Genomic DNA, 19,614 nt, shown 5'->3' with positions numbered 1-19,614 from the left:
CTTGCATGCATTTGAAATGAGCTGTACAGTCTGTATTTCAGTTCTCTGTTTGGCTTGATGATACTAATGAAGAAAAGAGAGAAGCTTATTCCAGTGTGCTAGGAGTATACTTTTCTTAAACCGAAACTAAGCTTTAGAAGAAAATATCCTTTATATTAAACCACTTCTCTAACAAGTACTTAGAAATTTATGAATTATACATGACTTTTTGACAGAATAATCTTCGTACAATTGGCCTATACTTGTTTACTGACATACTGTGACGACCCCAGGACTTCAGTATGGATGTGGCAGATCCTGATTGGGTGCCTGGTTGTCACTAATTGGCTCAAACCATATAAAAGTGTTTTGTGTGCTAGCTTCAGGAGGACGGTGTGGCTACGGGCCGTCCTCGTGTCAAGATCATCTCTTCCTTTCTGCAACCTAATGGTTTTGTTTAGCATTATTTATTTGTGTAGTTAAAGTAGTTATTTTCTTTATTTTTCCCCTAGACATTTGTTTGTTTGTTGATTTGTTGTTCTATTTAGTTTTATGTATAATAAATAAGTTGCATATACATTCTTTTGTTGTCCGAACTCTTTTATGTTGCGACTCAAACGAGGGGGTCGTAACACATACAATTATAACATGCACTGTAAGTCTATTTGGCATGCAGTTGCTTTTACTCTTAAGTGATCTATTAAAGAATCTTTATTTTTTTTAATAATGATTGGTGTGTCAACAAGGCTCAGATTCAAATGCAGCTTTTATTAAGAGTAGTCAAGCAGGCAAGATTCAGTGGAAGAGTAGACAGTGACAAATTAATCCAAAAGAGTAGTCTGTATAAAAGATGAAAAGTTCAAGGCAGGCGGCAAAACAAACACAGTAATGAGTGTAAATGGAAATAATGTTCACTACAGGGAAACAAGACTCAGTCAGGATGTGTGTGTGTGGTGTTTAACACCAAATTTAATTTAAGCCCTACCAAAGTGAAATAAAGACATGCACAAATTCGTGATACTATGTTACTTGGTACATTACAAGTATTTAAAACCCACAAGCAATATGTACCACCAAATGTACTATTAAGTAAAAATAATATCTGATACAGTGTCAGCTTATTCCATATCCCCTTACTAAGTATATAACACACTTAAAAGTAAACATTCACATACGAAAAAAATTTGGCCAATTTGGTCCCAAATAGTACACTTACAAACACTAGTACTTACAGCATGAATTATACCTCAACAGAAATTATATACATGTAGTAAAATGAACTAATAACTAACTTATGAAGTATATTTGTTCTTCATAAGGGTTGTTTTCCATTCAATTAATAATATTTGCGTTTTGGTATAAACATACAATCTGACTAAAGTTGAAGGCAGAATTATTAGTCCTCCTGAATTATTAGTCCCCTGTATATTTACACCCCCCGTCTGTTAAACAGAAAGATTCTTTTTCAACACATTTCTAAATATAATAGTTTTAATAACTCAATTCTACAAGCTGTTAATAACATCTTTGCCATGATGACAGAAAATAATATTTCACTAAACATTTTCAAGATACTAGTATTCAGCTTAAAGTGCCAGTTATATATATATATATATATATATATATATATATATATATATATATATATATATATATATATGTATATGTATATATATATATATATATATATATATATATATATATATATATATATATATATATATATGTATATATATATATATATATATATATGTATATATATATATATATATATATATATATATATGTATATATATATATATATATATATATATATATATATATATATATATATATATATGTATATATATATATATATATATATATATATATATATATATATATATATATATATATATATATATATATATATATATATATATAATATTGCATGTTGAACATAGGCTGGGTTTTTATGAGCTCTAAAAAAGTGCATTGTGTGTTATTTGGTTCAGTCATGCCTGTGACCTAAAAATGAGTTTGACACCCATTATTTAAATGTGTGTGTGTGTGTGAGAGAGAGAGAAAGAGAGAGAGAGAGAGAGAGAGAATTCTTCGATGCAATAATACAAAGGTGTGCAGTAGGGACATTTTGCAGAAGTATAAGGGCTTATCTCTCAATGGCAGACACTCCACTCAGCATTCTCACTGAGCAGCCACCATTGAATGAGTTACAGCAGAGAGCACAACATTCAGTACAGGCATTGGTCAGTGAAGAAACTAGGACATGCCAAAAAATAGCCCTTGAAGGACATGGGTGGTGGATTTGCATACACATGTAGTTCTATGACAAGCTTGAAAAACATTTACATTTAACCTTCTGGTGTTTGTGATTCATTGAAAAGTTTAGATGGCCTGACATGTATGCTGTTTCCAGATTTTCATAAAGATTGCTAAAGCTTTCAGAAGACTGCTAAAACATATAGAATATAGAAAGTCTGTGTGAATGTGGGAGTCAGAGGCCATTAATATTCAGACAATTAACATTCAGTGTTTGAAAACTTACTATGAAAATATAGCTTGATAAGCAACTCATCGGGAAAATAGCTAAGCTGTAACAACACCTCTGAAAATAGCTAGCTAAGTTACTTCATACAAATGTTTGTTTTAATTTAAATATTTAGTAGAGTATATGACATTGTAGCTTTTTGTTTTGTGTAGTTTTCTGTCACCGGGTGTCAAGGGAACAAAGACAAGAGGTTGGATCCAAATGCAGTTTTTAATGAAAAAGATTATTTGTGCAGGCAAAAACAACTGAGGTCAAAAAACAAGAACTCTGGTAGCATGTAGGGCATTGAAAAATGCAAAAAAAAAAAAAAAAAAAAGCGAAACCATTCAGGTACTGACAAACAAAGACTCAGCATTGACTGGCGTGTGAAATGTGTATAAATAGTCCAAACAATTCATGATAAGGGTAGTCAGTGAATGGTGATTGGTGTGTGCAATGGCGTGCTGGGATATGTAGTTCCTGAATGACGTTAGGGTAGTATGCCAGCTCTTTCAGGAGCAGATTACTGGTTATGTGACAGTTTTCAACTGTCAAGAGTTAAAGTACAAGACTGCAAAAAAATAAGTAGCATTGTAATAAACAAAATAATTAGCTTCGGTTAAACACATGAAAAAAAAAAAAAAAGTTCTTCAGATTAGTCCCTTTATTAATGGCCGTAGTATGGATGTTTTCCAGTACTGGGTTGCAGGCACGTGCACACATAGGGCTCAACCTGTGCAGTGCACATGCCCTTTTTAGTCTTGGATAAAAAGTGCCCTTCCAAAATGATCAAAAGTGCCCCCGCGACGCGGCACACCCTCTGTCCCGCTCTTCAGTAGGCGCGCGACAACACCGCTCTTGAGTACGCGCACGACAACACAGTTGATCAGAACGCGCGCGACAACACCGCTCTTCAGTACGTGCGCAACACCCCCCCCCACCCCCACCCCGCTCTTCAAAAAATTATCCTGCACATGCCCTTCGGACGGTCTCTGCACGGGCCTGCTGGGTTGCCACAGCGGAATGAACGGTCAGCTTATGCAGCCTATGTTTGACACAGTAGATGCCCTTCCGGCTGCAACCCAGTACTGAAAAACATCCATTCACACCCACTCACACTATGGCCAATTTAGTTTATTCAATTCATCTACAAGTCATATCTTTGAACTTTGGGGGAAATCGGAGCACAAGGTTCTTCAGGTCAACTGGTTTCAACTGGTAGAATACTTCAGGAATTCAAATACCACTGTTACTTGACAAATAGTATTTACAAAATAACACACATTAATAGGTAAATAAATGTAAAACCATGAGATGTGGGATTTACTCTGTTGAAAATATGTGATCCTATGTGGCTTCAGACCAGTGCAGGTTCAAAAAGCAAGCTACTCCGCTTGTTGCTGGAAAAAAAAAAGCTACTAGAAAAGCTACATTTTATCAAAAGTTACTTTACAAAGGTTAGCACTGTCACCTCACAGCAAGAAGATCACTGAGCTAGAGTTGGCATTTCTGTGTAGAGTTCGCATGTTCTCCCTGTGTTCTAGAGGTTTCCCCCACAGTCCAAAGACATGCAGTATAAGTGAATTGGATGAACTAACTTGGCCATAGTGTATGATTGTTCGAATGAAAGTGTGTATTTGTGTTTCCCAGTACTAGGTTGCTGCTAGAAGGGCATTCGCTACATAAAAGCATATGCCGAAAGATTTGGCAGTACTATTGCTGTGGTAACTTCTGATAAATAGAGATGGGTGTGGATGCAGACCTGATGCAGTGCAATCTGGGCTGCATCTAATGCTTTTTATAGGCTCACCTAACCCCACGCCTAACCCTACCCCTCACAGTGACGTCACTAGCTCCATTTGAGTGCATTGTGTGTGACATCGCATGATGCAATCTCAGCTTGCATAACTATTGGATAAATAAGGGACCTAGCTGAAGGAAAATGAATGAATGAATGAATGAATGAATGAATGAATATATTGGTGATGCATTTAAAAAAAAAAAAAAACATTGCTGCTATTTTCTTTCCTGTATGATCACATTTGAGTATTGAGCATTTGAAGTTTCTCCCCTGTTATGAGAGGAAAGAGGTAGTGCTAATGTGTTTGTCAACCTGAATCAGTCATACAGATTGTAAAACAAGAGATGCCAAAATAATTATGAAAAAAACTTACCAATGTTTACCATTTAATTATATACTGTAAGAATCCTCATTGTGGAGAACATGAGATGAAAGTTGGTTAGAAAAAATATTAACCCACGTAATATATCAGCTACACTCAAAAAATAATGAGCTTTTAAATTGCTGAAGCATTGAGACGATGAGAATAGCTGTGGTGTCAGAGAAGCCCACGATATTGTTTGTCAGCTCCAACTTTTGAACAATTTTAGCCGCTTTCACTAAGCATTTGTGCTCATACCATGAACAGCCATCATTACAGAGATAACACAGATGTCCCTGAGACCAGGGCTTTGCAGAAATCAGTCCAATACAAGAGATGCTTATAAACTGTAATTTCACTGATCATGATTGTTTCAAATCAGCAGCCTTTGTGCAGGACATTGTGATTTAATAATGGAAAATCAATGAAAAGTACGCTTATTGGCTAAAGCATTTCTAGCAAGATATCATGTAACCGTTATTTGTCAGTTCTTCGGCAGATAAAACATCAGTATGTGTTCTCAGCAGGATATTGGATACAGGGCTAAAGATAAAACATGGCGCTGTTAGTTTTTCATTTCGGTTGAGACAAATCTCGCCTCGCCAATTTTGTCCTATCTGAGCTCAGCTGTATTTCTAGGAAGCAAGGTTAATAATGTCTTACTGCAGTAGACAGGTTAACAAATGATTTATATAGAATGATGTACTGTGTGCTTGCGTATAAGGTGCAGACTCAAAAAGAAGCGCCACATAATGATGAACACTTATTATTCAGAAATACTCTATAAAGCTGTCAAATGCCTAGATTGATCAGTCACAATCAAGATGTTTGAAACAACTTAGTAAACAGTGAAATGTGGTTTACTGAATATGGGTCACACTTTAAAATAGAGTTATATTAGTTAATGTATTTTCTGCATGATCTAATAATGAACAATACTTGTACAAAATGTATTTATCTTAATTTGTAGACATCTAATGTATCAATAAAATGTAAATTAAGGCTTGTTAACATTAATGTACTGTGAGTTAACAACAATGGACAGCTTTACTGTATGAAAAAATTTAAAATCAAACAAAAAGTGTTTAGCGGTAGTGTTACGACTAAATTTTATTTATTTGTTTATTTTTATTGTGTATTGCATGTGTCTTTTTCTTTGTCCCGCCTTGTTGTTTTTTTCTGTTATCCCATAGGTTTCCATTTCAGCCTGTATAAAAAGGAATTTCCGGCTTGGTTCGGGGAGCTCTCTAGTGCTGCGATCGTTGCTGGGAGTGGAGCTCCAGGATTTCACTTACCCCTCCGGCCAACGACCAGCATTCAGTTTTGTACCATTGTTCATACGTTCAACTTCTTTTGAGAGCTTGAGCTTGTAGGGGTGGCCTGCCTATTTGTTTGATTACTTTTGATTATGTTTATGTTTAGGGAGAAAGGTAAGCTTCCTGTATTTTTCTTTAAGGATTTATTGGTAATTTTAGTTTTTTTACTTTATAGATTCTTCTCTTTGTTACTCTGGCCTGTGGCCACCCTGAAGAGATGCTCATTTATATTTATGACTTTTTTCTATAATAAATCTATTCATATACTCTCAACTGAGTGTCCGAGTTTGATTGTCGACTGAAGGGGAATCTTTTGTATTTAGTTTTTCTTTGGTTTAGGAAATCCAACACCCCAACACATTTGTTTTTCCGTTTATTATGCCCATGTTGTTTTCCCCTAGACTTAGGGCATAATAGGTAGCTTAATTAATGTGTCTTTGGATCGGGAATTCATCAGAATAAATGTGTAGGGTCTGGATGCAGACCTGGTGCAGTGCAGTCTGAGCTGCATCCAATGATTTTTGATGCGTGTTGGAATATCTAGCCAATTCCATGCGTGCTTAAGAAAAAAAAGGTCTGGAGAGGGTTTTATTCAATGTCAAAATATTAGTCATTTATTACATACAAATGAATAATTTGCGGACAGAGCTCTGGGTTACATTACCCCAATGCAATACAAGAATTACAATCAGAAGGTTCGCAACTAACTTACATTTCCCTGACTCCAACAAATATACACAACTGATTTAAAATGTTGGTGTTACGTCCCTTATATGTTATTCTACAGTCCTACAGTCTTGTACCCAAACATACTTCTTCTTTCTGCAACCCTTCTCAGCATACCAGAACTGAACAGTTAAGTGTACCTTAAATATATTGCACAACACGAATACAGCTCCTTGTGATATGTCTAAACTTCTTATTAGACGTGTCTGGAGCAGATTCCCCACTGTATTTATTCTAATGGTGCTTTTAGACTTGTGGATAAATCCTTTGGTCCGAAACGGGTTAAAATTGTTACAATCTTTATTTTTGTTCTTGGTGCGGTCCGCTTTCACATGGCAAAGTTTCTAAACAGACCAAAAGAGCTAAACAAGTCACGTGCAAATAAACTCCCCTTACATTGGTCAGAGTTTCACGGTTTATTTTTCAGAGTCCCGCTCAGCTGTGATGCGTCCTTATTTAAATTGATGACGATAAGCTGCTCTTTAATTTTGAATGGTGATATCCACAGAGGCGAAGCAGTGGCGCAGTAGGTAGTGCTGTCGCCTCACAGCAAGAAGGTCGCTGGGTCGCTGGTTCGAGCCTCGGCTTAGTTGGCATTTCTGTGTGGAGTTTGCATGTTCTCCCTGCGTACGCGTGGGTTTCCTCCGGGTGCTCCGGTTTCCCCCACAGTCCAAAGACATGCGGGACAGGTGAATTGGGTAGGCTAAATTGTCCGTAGTGTGTGTGTGTGTAGATGAGGTGCGGCTGGAAGGGTATCCGCTGCGTAAAAACTTGCTGGATAAGTTGGCGGTTCATTCTGCTGTGGCGACCCCGGATTAATAAAGGCACTAAGCTGACAAAAAAATGAATGAATGAGACCCACAGAGGTAAGAATCTCTCATACAGTACCTAGCTTGGCTTATATGCATTATAGCCTTTACATTACAGAGAGAAATAACAGATAAAAAATGACTGCAGTTGAACAGCAGATAAAACGCTCTCGTTAATAGTTCAGCATGCTTTCACTTTCGTATTTGACATAAACTCACATAGGAATGACATCACGCCTCAGAAATCTCTGTTCATATAGCCGTATATGCCTATTACATATCCATAATACACTGTGATATAGCCTGGTTCGGATCATATAGCTTTCTCACTACAATAAATCTGCTCCAGATTTCGTTTCAATCGAGCCGAGACTACCTCATTCAGGCGATCTCGGAACAATTGTTTTGGTGCGGATCCGAGTGCGAATGCTAGATTCACATATGTCAAATGAACCGCGCTAACTAGGCAAAGGAGACAGGTTCCAAGACAAAAGTCTAGGTGTGAAAGCACCATTATTCTTCTATTTCCCGCTTGTCATCTGTTCCTTCTAAAAAGTATGCAACAGAGTAAAAAAAGAAGAAGTATGCTTGGTCAATATTTGGTATCATTCAAAAGAAAAAGATTGATTAATCTGTTGTAATCTAAACATTTTTAAAAAAACAATAATAATAATGACACAAAAGTAATAAAACAAATTCCTTTTTCTCCACATGTGCTCACCTAACCCACAGTGACGTCACTAGCTCCATTGAGTGCAGACAGAAAACAGAGAATAATAAAGTTCAATTGAGACTTTTATTTAATATAAAGAAGAACAAAGGCAGCTGCCGTTCGCCGATCACCAGTGGGGGAACGCAGACTGAATGAAGGCAACAGAAAATCCACCTCGGCTCCCTCGGAGTGGAGCGAGTGCTGGAGCTGGTGAGCGCAGGTGAGGAGCTGGATTCAACCGCGAGGTGACTGCGCAGATCACAGGTAAGCAAATAAAGTAAATTAAGATACCGGACTAGACTAGACTGGAAATAAGGACTGCAAAAGTATCTTAAGGATTTGTTGAGCAAGAGAGTGTCAGTAAGGTTTAATGAACACAATAATCTGGCAATGAGTAACAAAAGAGGGCAAGTACAAGGCCCAATCCCAATTCTACCCCTTTAGCCCTTCCCCTTACCACTACTTCTCATTTTGCGCATTCCTGTGAAGGGGTAGGGGTGTCCCAATTCTCTTTAGCTTGAAGGTGTAGGGCTAAGGGAAAGGGGTGAATAGCCTTTCAAACAAAGTTTTTTTTTCGGACCACACTCGAAACCAAGGGGTAAGAAATTTCTCAGAATACACCAGCCACAAGAGCAGGATCGCAGTACTCTGAAGTAAGGAAATCCACAAATTAGAATTTTTTGGTCATTATTACGAATTTTTACAACAAACACGTTTTAATATATTCATAACCATGTATGTGTTTTACTGTCATACTTAAAAAAAATGCTAAAATAACAACTAAATTTCAATATCTATAATTCATAATAATAACTCCTGTACAGCAGTCCCACAACATTCTGACACTCGACCACCCTGTCAGAAAAGTCTAGTGGCTGAGAATAAGCTTTTTACAGTGTCTACTATAATGTTAATGTTGTTTTTGGTGTATTTACATAGATAAATATAGTCACTGTATAAATGTGCAGTACAGTTACGATCTTATTGCCACATTAAATCATTATGATAACATAATATATGCCTTCAGCGATTTCCTGAAGATAAACACCAAAAAAATAGCACAACAGGAATAACTACAGCAGTCGCGATTGTCTGATCTCATATGAAGCAAGAGCTTGCTATGACATATAATGGTGTGTGCAGGTGCTGTAGTGCTTTCCCAATTCTTACGCCCCAATCACACGGGGCGTCAGCGTCAACGCTTCCCATTTACTTTGAATGAGTGACGTCAGGCCTTGCCGAAATGCATTGTGGATCCGTCGGCACTGCTTCAGAAGCGTTGCTCGCTGCAGAAGTTGGGACTAGCTCAACTTTTCAAGCGCCAATGGAAGCGTCAGCCAATCAGATCGCTGTATGCAAATACACCAGCTCAGACAGTGGCCTATTGCTGACTGAATTTCATTGGCTGACGCTTTATGACGATCGCTTAAGCCCCAACTTCAGACACGCCTTCAGTCAAGCGTTGACGCTGAAGCCCCGTGTGAATGGGGCGTTAGGGGTAAATGTATCAAGCCCTTTCCTTGGTTTTAAGGGCCAAGAGGTAGAGGTAGGGGTACTAAATTAGAATTGGAATTGGGCCTGGTTACTCCATTACATTGTTTACTCACCATTACAGGTGAATAATGTATGCACCAGCGCTTGATTGTAAGGAGCAGCAGAGGCTCACAACAGACTGAGACAGAGAAATCCTGATCAAACCTGACCCATGACACATTGTGTATGACATTGCATCACTGAGATATACAGTCTCAGCTTGCATCGTCAAGGCTGCATCCAGATACTATTGGAATAAACAGCAAAAGTAAGTCCAATGCAAATGTGTAGGCTCAGTTTTAAAGAATAGAGTCGATAAAAGCTTTTTAATATTTTGAAGTGCCTTTGACTTATTTTCGCTGTTTTATGGACAGCGATATTTCCATTAATTAACATTAACAAAGATGTATTAAAACTGTAATAAATGCATTGTTCATGCTAGTGAATACACACACTAACTTTAACTAAGACAACATTAAATGTTACCTGAAGACATGCTGACACATTTTTTGCAGACTACAGAAAGGTCGCTGGTTCGAGCATTGGCTCAGTTGGCGTTTCTGTGTGGAGTTTGCATGTTCTCCCAGCATTCACGTGGGTTTCCTCCGGGTGCTCCGGTTTCCCCCACAGTCCAAAGACATGCAGTACAGGTGAATTGGGTAGGCAAAATTGTCCGTAGTGTATGAGTGTGTGTGTGTGAATTGTGTGTTGATTTTTCCCAGAGATGGGTTGTGGCTGGTAGGGCATCATTCCGCTGTGGCGACCCTGGATTAATAAAAGGACTAAGTCAATAAGAAAATGAATGAATGAATCATCTGAGTGCCCTTAATAAATACAGCAGCACATGTTCTTTATTTAGCAGCATCCATTTTCTGTACTTCACTCAATAAAAGATGCTCTTACTGTAATGTGCTCTCGGGTTTGTGTCAACTACACTGAAAAAAACGATGTCCGCAAAATTGTTGCAAACAATATATATGTTGAATTTAACAAACCTATTTAGTAATGTTCAACTTAATTTATTTGTTTAAATTCAACCCAAACTAATTGTTTACAACCACTTAACTTAAAATTGTAAATACAAGGAATCTTGTAGCATTCATTGGAATATGGTCAGTTTCAGTGCCATATGTCAATGGATTCTTCCTCATTTTATAATGGACTTCTTCCTGAATTGCCAGATGGTAAAGTTTTTTTGGGGCCTCTTCATGGCCTTCCTCTCCATGGATGTACAATCTTGCAAATGCTCTTTCAGAGTGACAAGAAGCGCGTTTGTTTTGATGTGCGAGATGGCTGTTGCCAATGTACAGTACAGGCAATTTTTGCAAATAGAAGACTTAAAAGGGGAATGAATTGTTCATTATTTGAAGACAGCAATGGGGAGAATCCTGAATATCAAACACGTTTGATCTGATCAGGGAGACTGCGATTCGAGTTTGAGAAGATTGCGAGGTGCAAGATTGAATCCTTAAATGCCTCACATTACTAGATAATCTGCACCAAAAATTGGAACTGTGTGAAGTCCCTGACAAGATTTTATCTCTGATTCATGGGAGGCTTAAAGAGTCTGGCTTTAATGGGGTCATGTGTGAGGCTTGAGAAGGCAAACTGTGATAGTTCAATGGTTGAGTCACACTGCACTCTAACAGCCTTACTTACAGTATGTCATAAGTACAATGGGAAAGTTCACATTACCTGCTCACTTTTTCATGTTTTAGGCATAGAGAAGAAACATTTTAGCACTAATGCAGTCAGTTTAAATACATGGAAAGATGTAGTAATCCGGAATAATGGGAGACAGGCATGAGTGAAATGCAGAAACCAAGAAAAGAGTTTCCTAGTCTGCTATTTTTAAAAGCATTCTAAGGAAAAAAATTTAACGATTGTAATTATTAAATAGCATGACTGTACACTTGGAGGATTAGTTCATACCAAAATCTCATTAACTTTTCATTTATTTATTTTCCTTAGGCTTGGTCCCTTATTTACCAGGGGTTGCCACAGGGGAATGAATCGCCAACTATTACAGCATATGTTTTACACAGAGGATGCCCATCCAGCTGCAACCCAGTGCTGAGAAACACCCATACACACTCACATTTACGCATACACTATGGTCAATTTTGTGTTTAACCAATTCAGCTATAGCACATGTCTTTGGACTGTGGGGAAAACTGGAGCACCCAGAGGGAACCCACGTGAACACAGGAGAACATGCCAACTCCACACAGAAATGACAACTGACCCAGTCAGGACTCAAACCAATGACTTTCTTACTGTGAGGCGACGACGGTGCTTTAACAAAAAAAAAAAAAAAAAAAAATTCTCATGGATTTAGAGTGAAATTTCAAATGGTAAGTTGTAATTTTGGTTTAAATCAACCCTTCAAACCCTAAAAATAATAATAATAATAAATAAATAAATAAAATTCAGTCACTTTGAAATTTCATTCAGAAAATAATACATGTACCCAGGAGAATTGCTAGACATAAAGCTCTAATGGGGCACAGCACCCTCTCATGTAACTGGAAAACAGTCTAAAGACACAACTGGAGGTATGCTAAGATATTTAAGAAATCTTTTGCATGAATATTGATTTCATTAAAATAAAATTCTATAGAAAGTTCGATATGATACAAAAAAGATGTTTTATAGAATTATCTGTTGTGTGTTGTCTTAGACCCGACTGCTTCATACCAAAAACAACAGGATCAAATCAGAAGCCATGCTGTATAAATAAGATCACCGTCATATAATTTAAACTTTGTGTCGACTTGCAAAACTGCGTGCTGGTTTTATATTGCATGAGCGGCGGGGCTATTTTTTTGGCATGCATGTACACAACCGGACTGGGAGCAAAGCAGCACGCCAGCGTCAATCAGGAGCGGTGTGCGTGAGGCACGCGGATATGTTTTTTTCTGCTCACATATTTGCTGTTTGATTAAACTACATTGCTTTCATCAGCATTGGTTTGGTTGCACATAGAGAATAACGTATTTATTCTGGGATTACCACTCTTAATTTATACACTTTACTAGGGCACTAGCGACGCACCTCCATTTACTGATGTTTGACCTATTTACCAGAAAGAGTCTACGAAAACAAATAAAGTAAATGAATAATTTCTGACATACTGTATGTGATTTCAGGGTTCGCTCAATACATGCAAATCTATGTTAAAAACACAAAAACATTGTTCGTTTAGGCAGTTGTTAGTTTCATTTTTTCATTCATTTTCCTTTGGCTTAGTCCCTTTATTCATCAGGGGTCACCACAGCAGAATGAACCACCATCTTATCCAGAATATGTTTTACGCAGCGGATGCCTTTCCAGCTGCAACCCAGCATAGAGAAACACCCACACACACTCATTCACGTGCATACAATATGGACAATATAGCTTACCCAATTCACCTACAGTGCATGTCTTTGGACTGTGGGGAAAACCGGAGCACCCGGAGGAAAACCCACGCCAACACAGGGAGAACATGCAAACCACACAGAGTTAATTTCCCAGGGTACATATTTGTTATGGTTTAGAAGGTTCAAGAAACCCTAGAAATAAATGTTGAGCGTCATTTCAGACAACGTCAGCACCTGTTGAAAAACTGAATACTTTTGAGCTTTTGTCAGCTAATTTTATCTTCCAGGTTTAAACAATAATTATTGGGGCATCAAACTCAGTGACAGAGCTCTTGTTTGCCTGTCCAGAGATGATGTGTTGGTTTCTCATTAGTAATCATAGCTGAGTTTTCTTATCCTATGAGAAGACCCTGCTTCTTAATTATTCATAAGAGCACATGCTTTCCGAAAGCAAGGCAAATCTGCCAAGTTGTGAGATTGCGTCAGCGCACAGCGCGCAGTATTCTGCCATTGATGAAGGATCACGTTTGTTTCCATGGTCTTGGTTTGTTTCATTTATTTATTTTTTTGTCTTTTATCAGTTGAGTTTGTTACCATTCAGACACATCGCCTATATCCATGCTGCTGTGTTCGCTTTTATTTAAAATCCTCCAGGGCTAATGGTTGAAATAGACAGGGCAAAAGACCTGCTGCACTGCTATCCATTGTGTCTGCATTCAGACCCGGGGGTCGAGGAGAAAAGAAGTCCTATGAAGAAGTAAATCTTTATAATGATATGACAAACGGTGGTCATGTGTATATGAAACTATGAATAACATATGTACAGGGCATTAAATTACTTACTATTTATTTATTTTTTTAGATTTTAACTATGTAAACTTTAAACTCTGGGGTCTCCTCACGGTTTGTGTCTCAATTTGTGATTTGTTCGCTCCCCTCTTTTTCCCTTGCTCTGCTGGCCACCCCCACTCCTCCTTCTGTTTGCAGCACTCCACGCCCATCATGAAGCATTTTATGAAACAAATCTGAGGTAGACTTATACTGAAAGAAGGGGTTTTATGACCCTTTCATATTTAAAGCATATGAAAATAAAAAGTTTCACTGTAAAGAACATTATGAATATAACTTTAAATCTGACCAAAAAAAAAAAAAACTCTCAAAAGACAGTATGATGTTTATTATTTTCTTTATTGCTATGTGCTCCCCATTACAACAAACAGCCTCAGTAGTGTACACTTTCATTACAACTAACAAAAGTACAAACTAAACAAAAAAGAAATGACTGCAAGCGTTTAGCAACTGAAAGTGTCTTTGTAAGCCAGAACAACAATTAACACTTAAACGGACATGAAAATGGGAGGATAAATAGATTTATCCTTTTATAATGGGGTGTCTGTCTGCGGCTTAGGGATTGTCAATTTAATATCTACTATCTTGCATTCTTTTGGGTCTCTGAAGGCATGTCGTCTATTTTAGCAAACAAATTGCAGAAAGTGAATGCCAATAAAATGAAAACGCACACGCCGTTCGCCTCAGATTCAACTGATTGAATGATGTTCACAGAAAAAGTATGCTGTCTGTATGCCTATTGTCTACTCTAGGTTCAAAATCCACTAAAATTTTGTCTTTTAAAGTTAAAGCTACGAATGAACTGGAAAACAGTTTCGTGTAGGATTGGGGAATTTGTGGGTAAAGGACAGTAAGAGTCACTGTAAATGACAGTTTTGTTTTGGGAGTTCTCTTCAATACTTCTATTCTAAAACAGCTGTGAAGCAGCGTTCCCTTATTATTACATCTCAAAAACTGAGCATGTGTTTTATTAGAGCTAAAATGCCAGTAAAAACAACAGGAAAAGTCTATGTACGTCTATGTTTGTTTACTTTTATGAGCTACTGTTTTTATTCGATGGAAGCTTGTGTTTTTGGTTTGAAGTAACAGAAAATGTTGCAGAAAAGACATGATGTTGAACTTTGAATCTTAATAAATACTGTAAAAGTTCTCAATGGTATATACAATAGCTTAACAGTGGCACACAGATGAATGTGTGTTTACCTTATGAACATCTGAACTCCACTGACAGATTAACTGGTTTCCTTGGTATTGCAGTCAGATGCATTGTGGTTGAGAAATAACCCTCGATTATAAAAATAAATAGCTTTCCTCTCCCTCAGATAAGTGAGATATCTTGTGCAGTGTCTCACAGTATAAGATCTTCACAAAGTCCAGCTTTACTCTTTCAAAGTCTTGTCTATATACAACTAATGGAAAAAACTGTTAAGAGACCACTTGAAAAATGCCAGGTTTCTGTGGATTTACTATTTTTAGTTATGAGTTTGAGTAAAAAAAAATAATTTTAGTTTTATTCTAAAAAAAACAACTGATGACATTTCTTTCACATTTCAAACAAAACTATCAAGTAGATCTTTTACATTTGAATAAAATCACTAAAGGTGTCATGTTGACTTACACTCACTGGCCATATTAGATACACCTGTCCAACTACTCGTTAACGCAAAATTAATGCTAATCACATTCGGCCAATCACATGGCAGCAACTCAATGCATTTAGGCATGTAGACATGTGCTGTCTCTCAATTCCAAGAACGCAGAGAACGGAGTTGTGTTCTTGTGGAGACCGGTCTTGCCAGGTGTTCTTGGAAGAACAAACTCGAGAGAACAGAGAACACATGCTGTGAGAAATTAGATATTGAGTTCTTCCTGATGATAACGTGACTTTACAGATTTTAAATGGATTATTTTTTTAAACATTACATTACTCATACAATGATTTATTGTTTTTCCCCTTTTCAAAATATATACTATGCTTAAAAAAACATTATAAATATACATTGCACAATATAAATAAAACATATAAATGTGTTTACTCCTTTTTTAAGATGTCCATGGTGATGTTTATATTTACCATCTCATTTAGGGAAACTCCTGAGGTAAATAAGTTATATCTCTGAACTTTAATAATAAATCTAAATAAAATGCTGCGCTTCCCACCTCCAGTCACAATGACTTCTGGGACTTCCAGAGTGAGATCGGTGCTCAAGTTTGCATCAGTGCATCCTCGATATCAAGAACACATACGGGAACTTTCACGCATCCTCTGTTCTTGCGGTCTTAAGTATTGGAACTGAACTTTGGCAGCTGAAGATGTTGATGTTACATGAGAACACAAGGACGCAACACCACTAAAGAACGCATATTGAGATACAACGATGGTGAAGATGATCTGCTGCAGTTCAAACCAAGCATCAGAATGGGGAGGAACGGTTATTTAAGTGACTTGGAATGTGGCATAGTTGTTAGTGCCAGACGGGCTGGTCTGAGGATTTTAGAAACTGATCTACTGGGATTTTCACACACAACCATCTCTTTAGTTCATGGAGAATAGTGAACAAAAAAAAAGAAGGAAATATAGCCCAAAGAGCGGCAGTTCTGTGGGTGCAAATTCCTTGTTGATGCCAGAGATCAGAGGAAGATGGCCAGACTGGTTCCAGCTGATATAAAGGCAGCAACAATACCTCAAATACCCACTCGTTACAACTGAAGTGTCACCAGGTGACACTTGGGGTCAAACCTGGTACGAATAAGGTGTACCTAATAAAGTGGCTAGTGAGTGTACATTTTTAATTCTCGTTTGAAATTTAGAAGAAATGTCATCAATATTTTTCAAGAATTGTGTATTTTTTTCTCAAACATTCATTCATTAATTTTCCTTCCACTTAGTCCCTTATTTATCATGGGTCGCCACAGCAGAATGAACTGCCAACTATTCCAGCATATGTTTTACACAGTAGATGCCATTCCAGCTGCAACCCAGTACTGGGAAACACTCATACACTCTCATATTCACACACACACACACACACACACACACACACACACACACACACACACAGTCATACACCAAGGTCAATTTTGTTTTACCCAATGCACTAATAGTGCATGTCATTGGAGTGTGGGGGAAAACCAGAGCACCCAGGAGAACAGGCAAACTCCACACAGAAAGTCGGGACTCAAACCAGTGACCTTCTTTTTGTGAGGTGGCAGTGCTAACCACCGAGCCATTATGCCACCACCTTCTCTCAAACATAACTGTTAAATCCTTAGACTGTTTTCAAGTAGATTCTTAATCGTCTTTCCCCAGCTGTATATGTGATGGGCCATCTATATCATGACTGAACTCTTAACTCTTCTCTAAAGATAAATTCATAGAACCAAAAAGCCAAGCATTAAAGAAAAGCCCTAACATCATGGTAAAACAAGTTGGGGTAAATAAATTCTTCAGGAAGAAGACAGTAAACAAATAAAATAAATCACAGTCCATGTGGATTAAGATTTGACTGATGGCTAGCAGAGAAGCTGCTTTTATTAAATGTTTTCAAAAATAAAAGTAAAAATTCTAAGGCTATTGTAATGCTATTTCACATAATGCTTTTTATTTTCCTGGGCTCACACTGTTCTTCAGTGTTTCATTTCTTATCAAATTCTTAAATCGCTTGTAATATATAAAAAAGCACCAATAATGCTCCTGAATCTCTTCTTTTTAAAATATCCTCAGCTTGTATTTTTGAAAAAAATTATAATAATACTGACTTTTTTTCATATACAGTATTTACAGGAACGTTCATAAATATCAATTGGTCAAGCATGTCTAGAGTTGGTAAAAATAAAACTTTTACGATCAAGAAGTTGATACAACCAGAGCTTGTACACAACACCAAACCCCCATAGACCAGACTGCTTAGAGGATCTCATCGCGAAAACTCCTTTGGCACATTCCCCATCACAACTATGTGTGACTGACAAGTGTGTTTTAAAGACAACTGCTGCTACTGGGGGAAAAAGAGAACATTTCAAAGTGAACCAGCACTTTACTCTCTCCTGCTTTTAAATATCTTGAGGATGATCTGAAGGGAAAGATGAATGTTAAAGGTCTATATCTACAACAGACAAATAAAAGAAAGAGAGAGTCCAAAGAGGGGAAAAATGAGACAAACTTTCCTTCATCTCTCCACCTCAGAAGATGTTGTCGGCCACTGACTCTCTTGGAAACTTTCCAGCTGCATCGGTGCATCTTTAACGCCGTCCTCGCTCCACGAGCTATGGATTGACAATGCAGGAAGATTTCTAGCGCTGGGTTTGAGGCGCTTTTGAGTCTTGCTGTTCTCTGTATTGTGTTTGCGAGGCGGGGGAGTGGCGGCCTGCTTGGAAAATTGGCCTTGCGACGTGGATCCCCGCTGGTGCTGCTGCGGGACTTTCAGAGATCCATTAGCAGCAGCTGAAAGCGTCTCCAGAAGTTGGGAGGCTGAACCGAAGCGAAGTTCCTCCTCTGTTTCCGCAGCTTCGTGCAGAAGAGGAGCAAAAGTGCCACTTCTCCTACTGCAGGATTCACAGCAGAGCTTGTTGTAGCCTGGAATCGAGCAATAACGTGCCAGAACCTCCATCTGACAGAATATGGACTTGTCTCCTCCGCACGGCTCATCTGTCAGAGAAGCAGAAGGCTTTTATTTAGTGCTGTTTTATATGCATTTTTTCAAAGACGATTCAGCTTTTTAAAATAAAAGATACTATTAATCTGTATATCATGAATATTAGAAAATATTAGAACGAGCTATGTCTCTTAAGATGCAGCCAAACAGACGAACATTGTACAATGGTAATAGAATCATTTAATTGATATTTTCAACCACAATATTCAAGGCGGTACATTGGTAGTCCTTTTTTTATGAAATCTGATAAGAAATTGTCTTTCAGATCCAAAAAGCAAATAGCAAACAGTGCTAATAAAGAGCTCTGTGTGCTGTCATAAATCATTATTTCTGGACCCTATAAAAAGCTGGCCGGACAACAATTGTACTTGTGCTTAAACACTGGTGTGTGGAACATAGTGAGCCTGGAGACTGTAGTATTTAAAACAAACTATGCAATGAATGACTAGTGCTCATGAACTATGATAATTAAAAAAAGAAGACCAAAAGAATAAGAAGCTCAAAGGTATACTTTATTTTGCACATTTTTGTTGACTATAAATTGCATTGCATCCACATACACAAAAATTACTATTAGAGTACTAGTACATCTACTAATTTACTAAAGTATTAGACTATACGAATTTTTCCATGTAGGTCAACTACACTAACTCTAACCTTATAGTCTACCATTGATATATACACTAGATATTACATAGGGTTCCTGAGCATGTGTCAGTAGCACCGCTACCTTTGTACAGAGCTCCCAGGACAAATGTCAGTCAACTGCAGTTAAGACAGTGTGCCAATGTGAAGATGCTGGACTTTTGCGCTGTTTATGGGTGCAGTTTGATGTTGGTCAGAACTTTTAGCCCCCCTAAATTATTAGCCCCGCTGTTTTTCCCCCCCAATTTCTGTTTAACAGAGAGAAGATTTGTTTAGCACATTTCTAAACATAATAGTTTTAATAACTCATCTCTAATATCTGATTTATTTTATCTTTGC

The 19,614-nt window shown here is 37.6% G+C and overlaps 1 protein-coding gene across 5 annotated transcripts in view; it reads right to left on the bottom strand.

Moving 5' to 3' along the window:
• Positions 1-14,295: 14,295 nt before the first annotated feature.
• Positions 14,296-19,614, bottom strand: part of adamts3 (ADAM metallopeptidase with thrombospondin type 1 motif, 3) — a 214,814-nt gene continuing 209,495 nt past the window's right edge. For 4 of the 5 annotated variants that reach the window (XM_073949700.1, XM_073949701.1, XM_021475987.3 and 1 more), the window contains one exon: positions 14,296-18,623. In XM_073949700.1, the coding sequence (XP_073805801.1) occupies positions 18,145-18,623 (479 nt within the window). In that variant the 3' untranslated portion in view covers positions 14,296-18,144. 5 annotated transcript variants of the gene reach the window in all.

The sequence above is a fragment of the Danio rerio genome, chromosome 5 (assembly GCF_049306965.1).
Source record: "Danio rerio strain Tuebingen ecotype United States chromosome 5, GRCz12tu, whole genome shotgun sequence".
Lineage (NCBI taxonomy): Eukaryota > Metazoa > Chordata > Actinopteri > Cypriniformes > Danionidae > Danio > Danio rerio.
The sequence above is the reverse complement of the archived record's forward strand: the minus strand, read 5'-3'. Positions and strand labels throughout refer to the sequence as shown.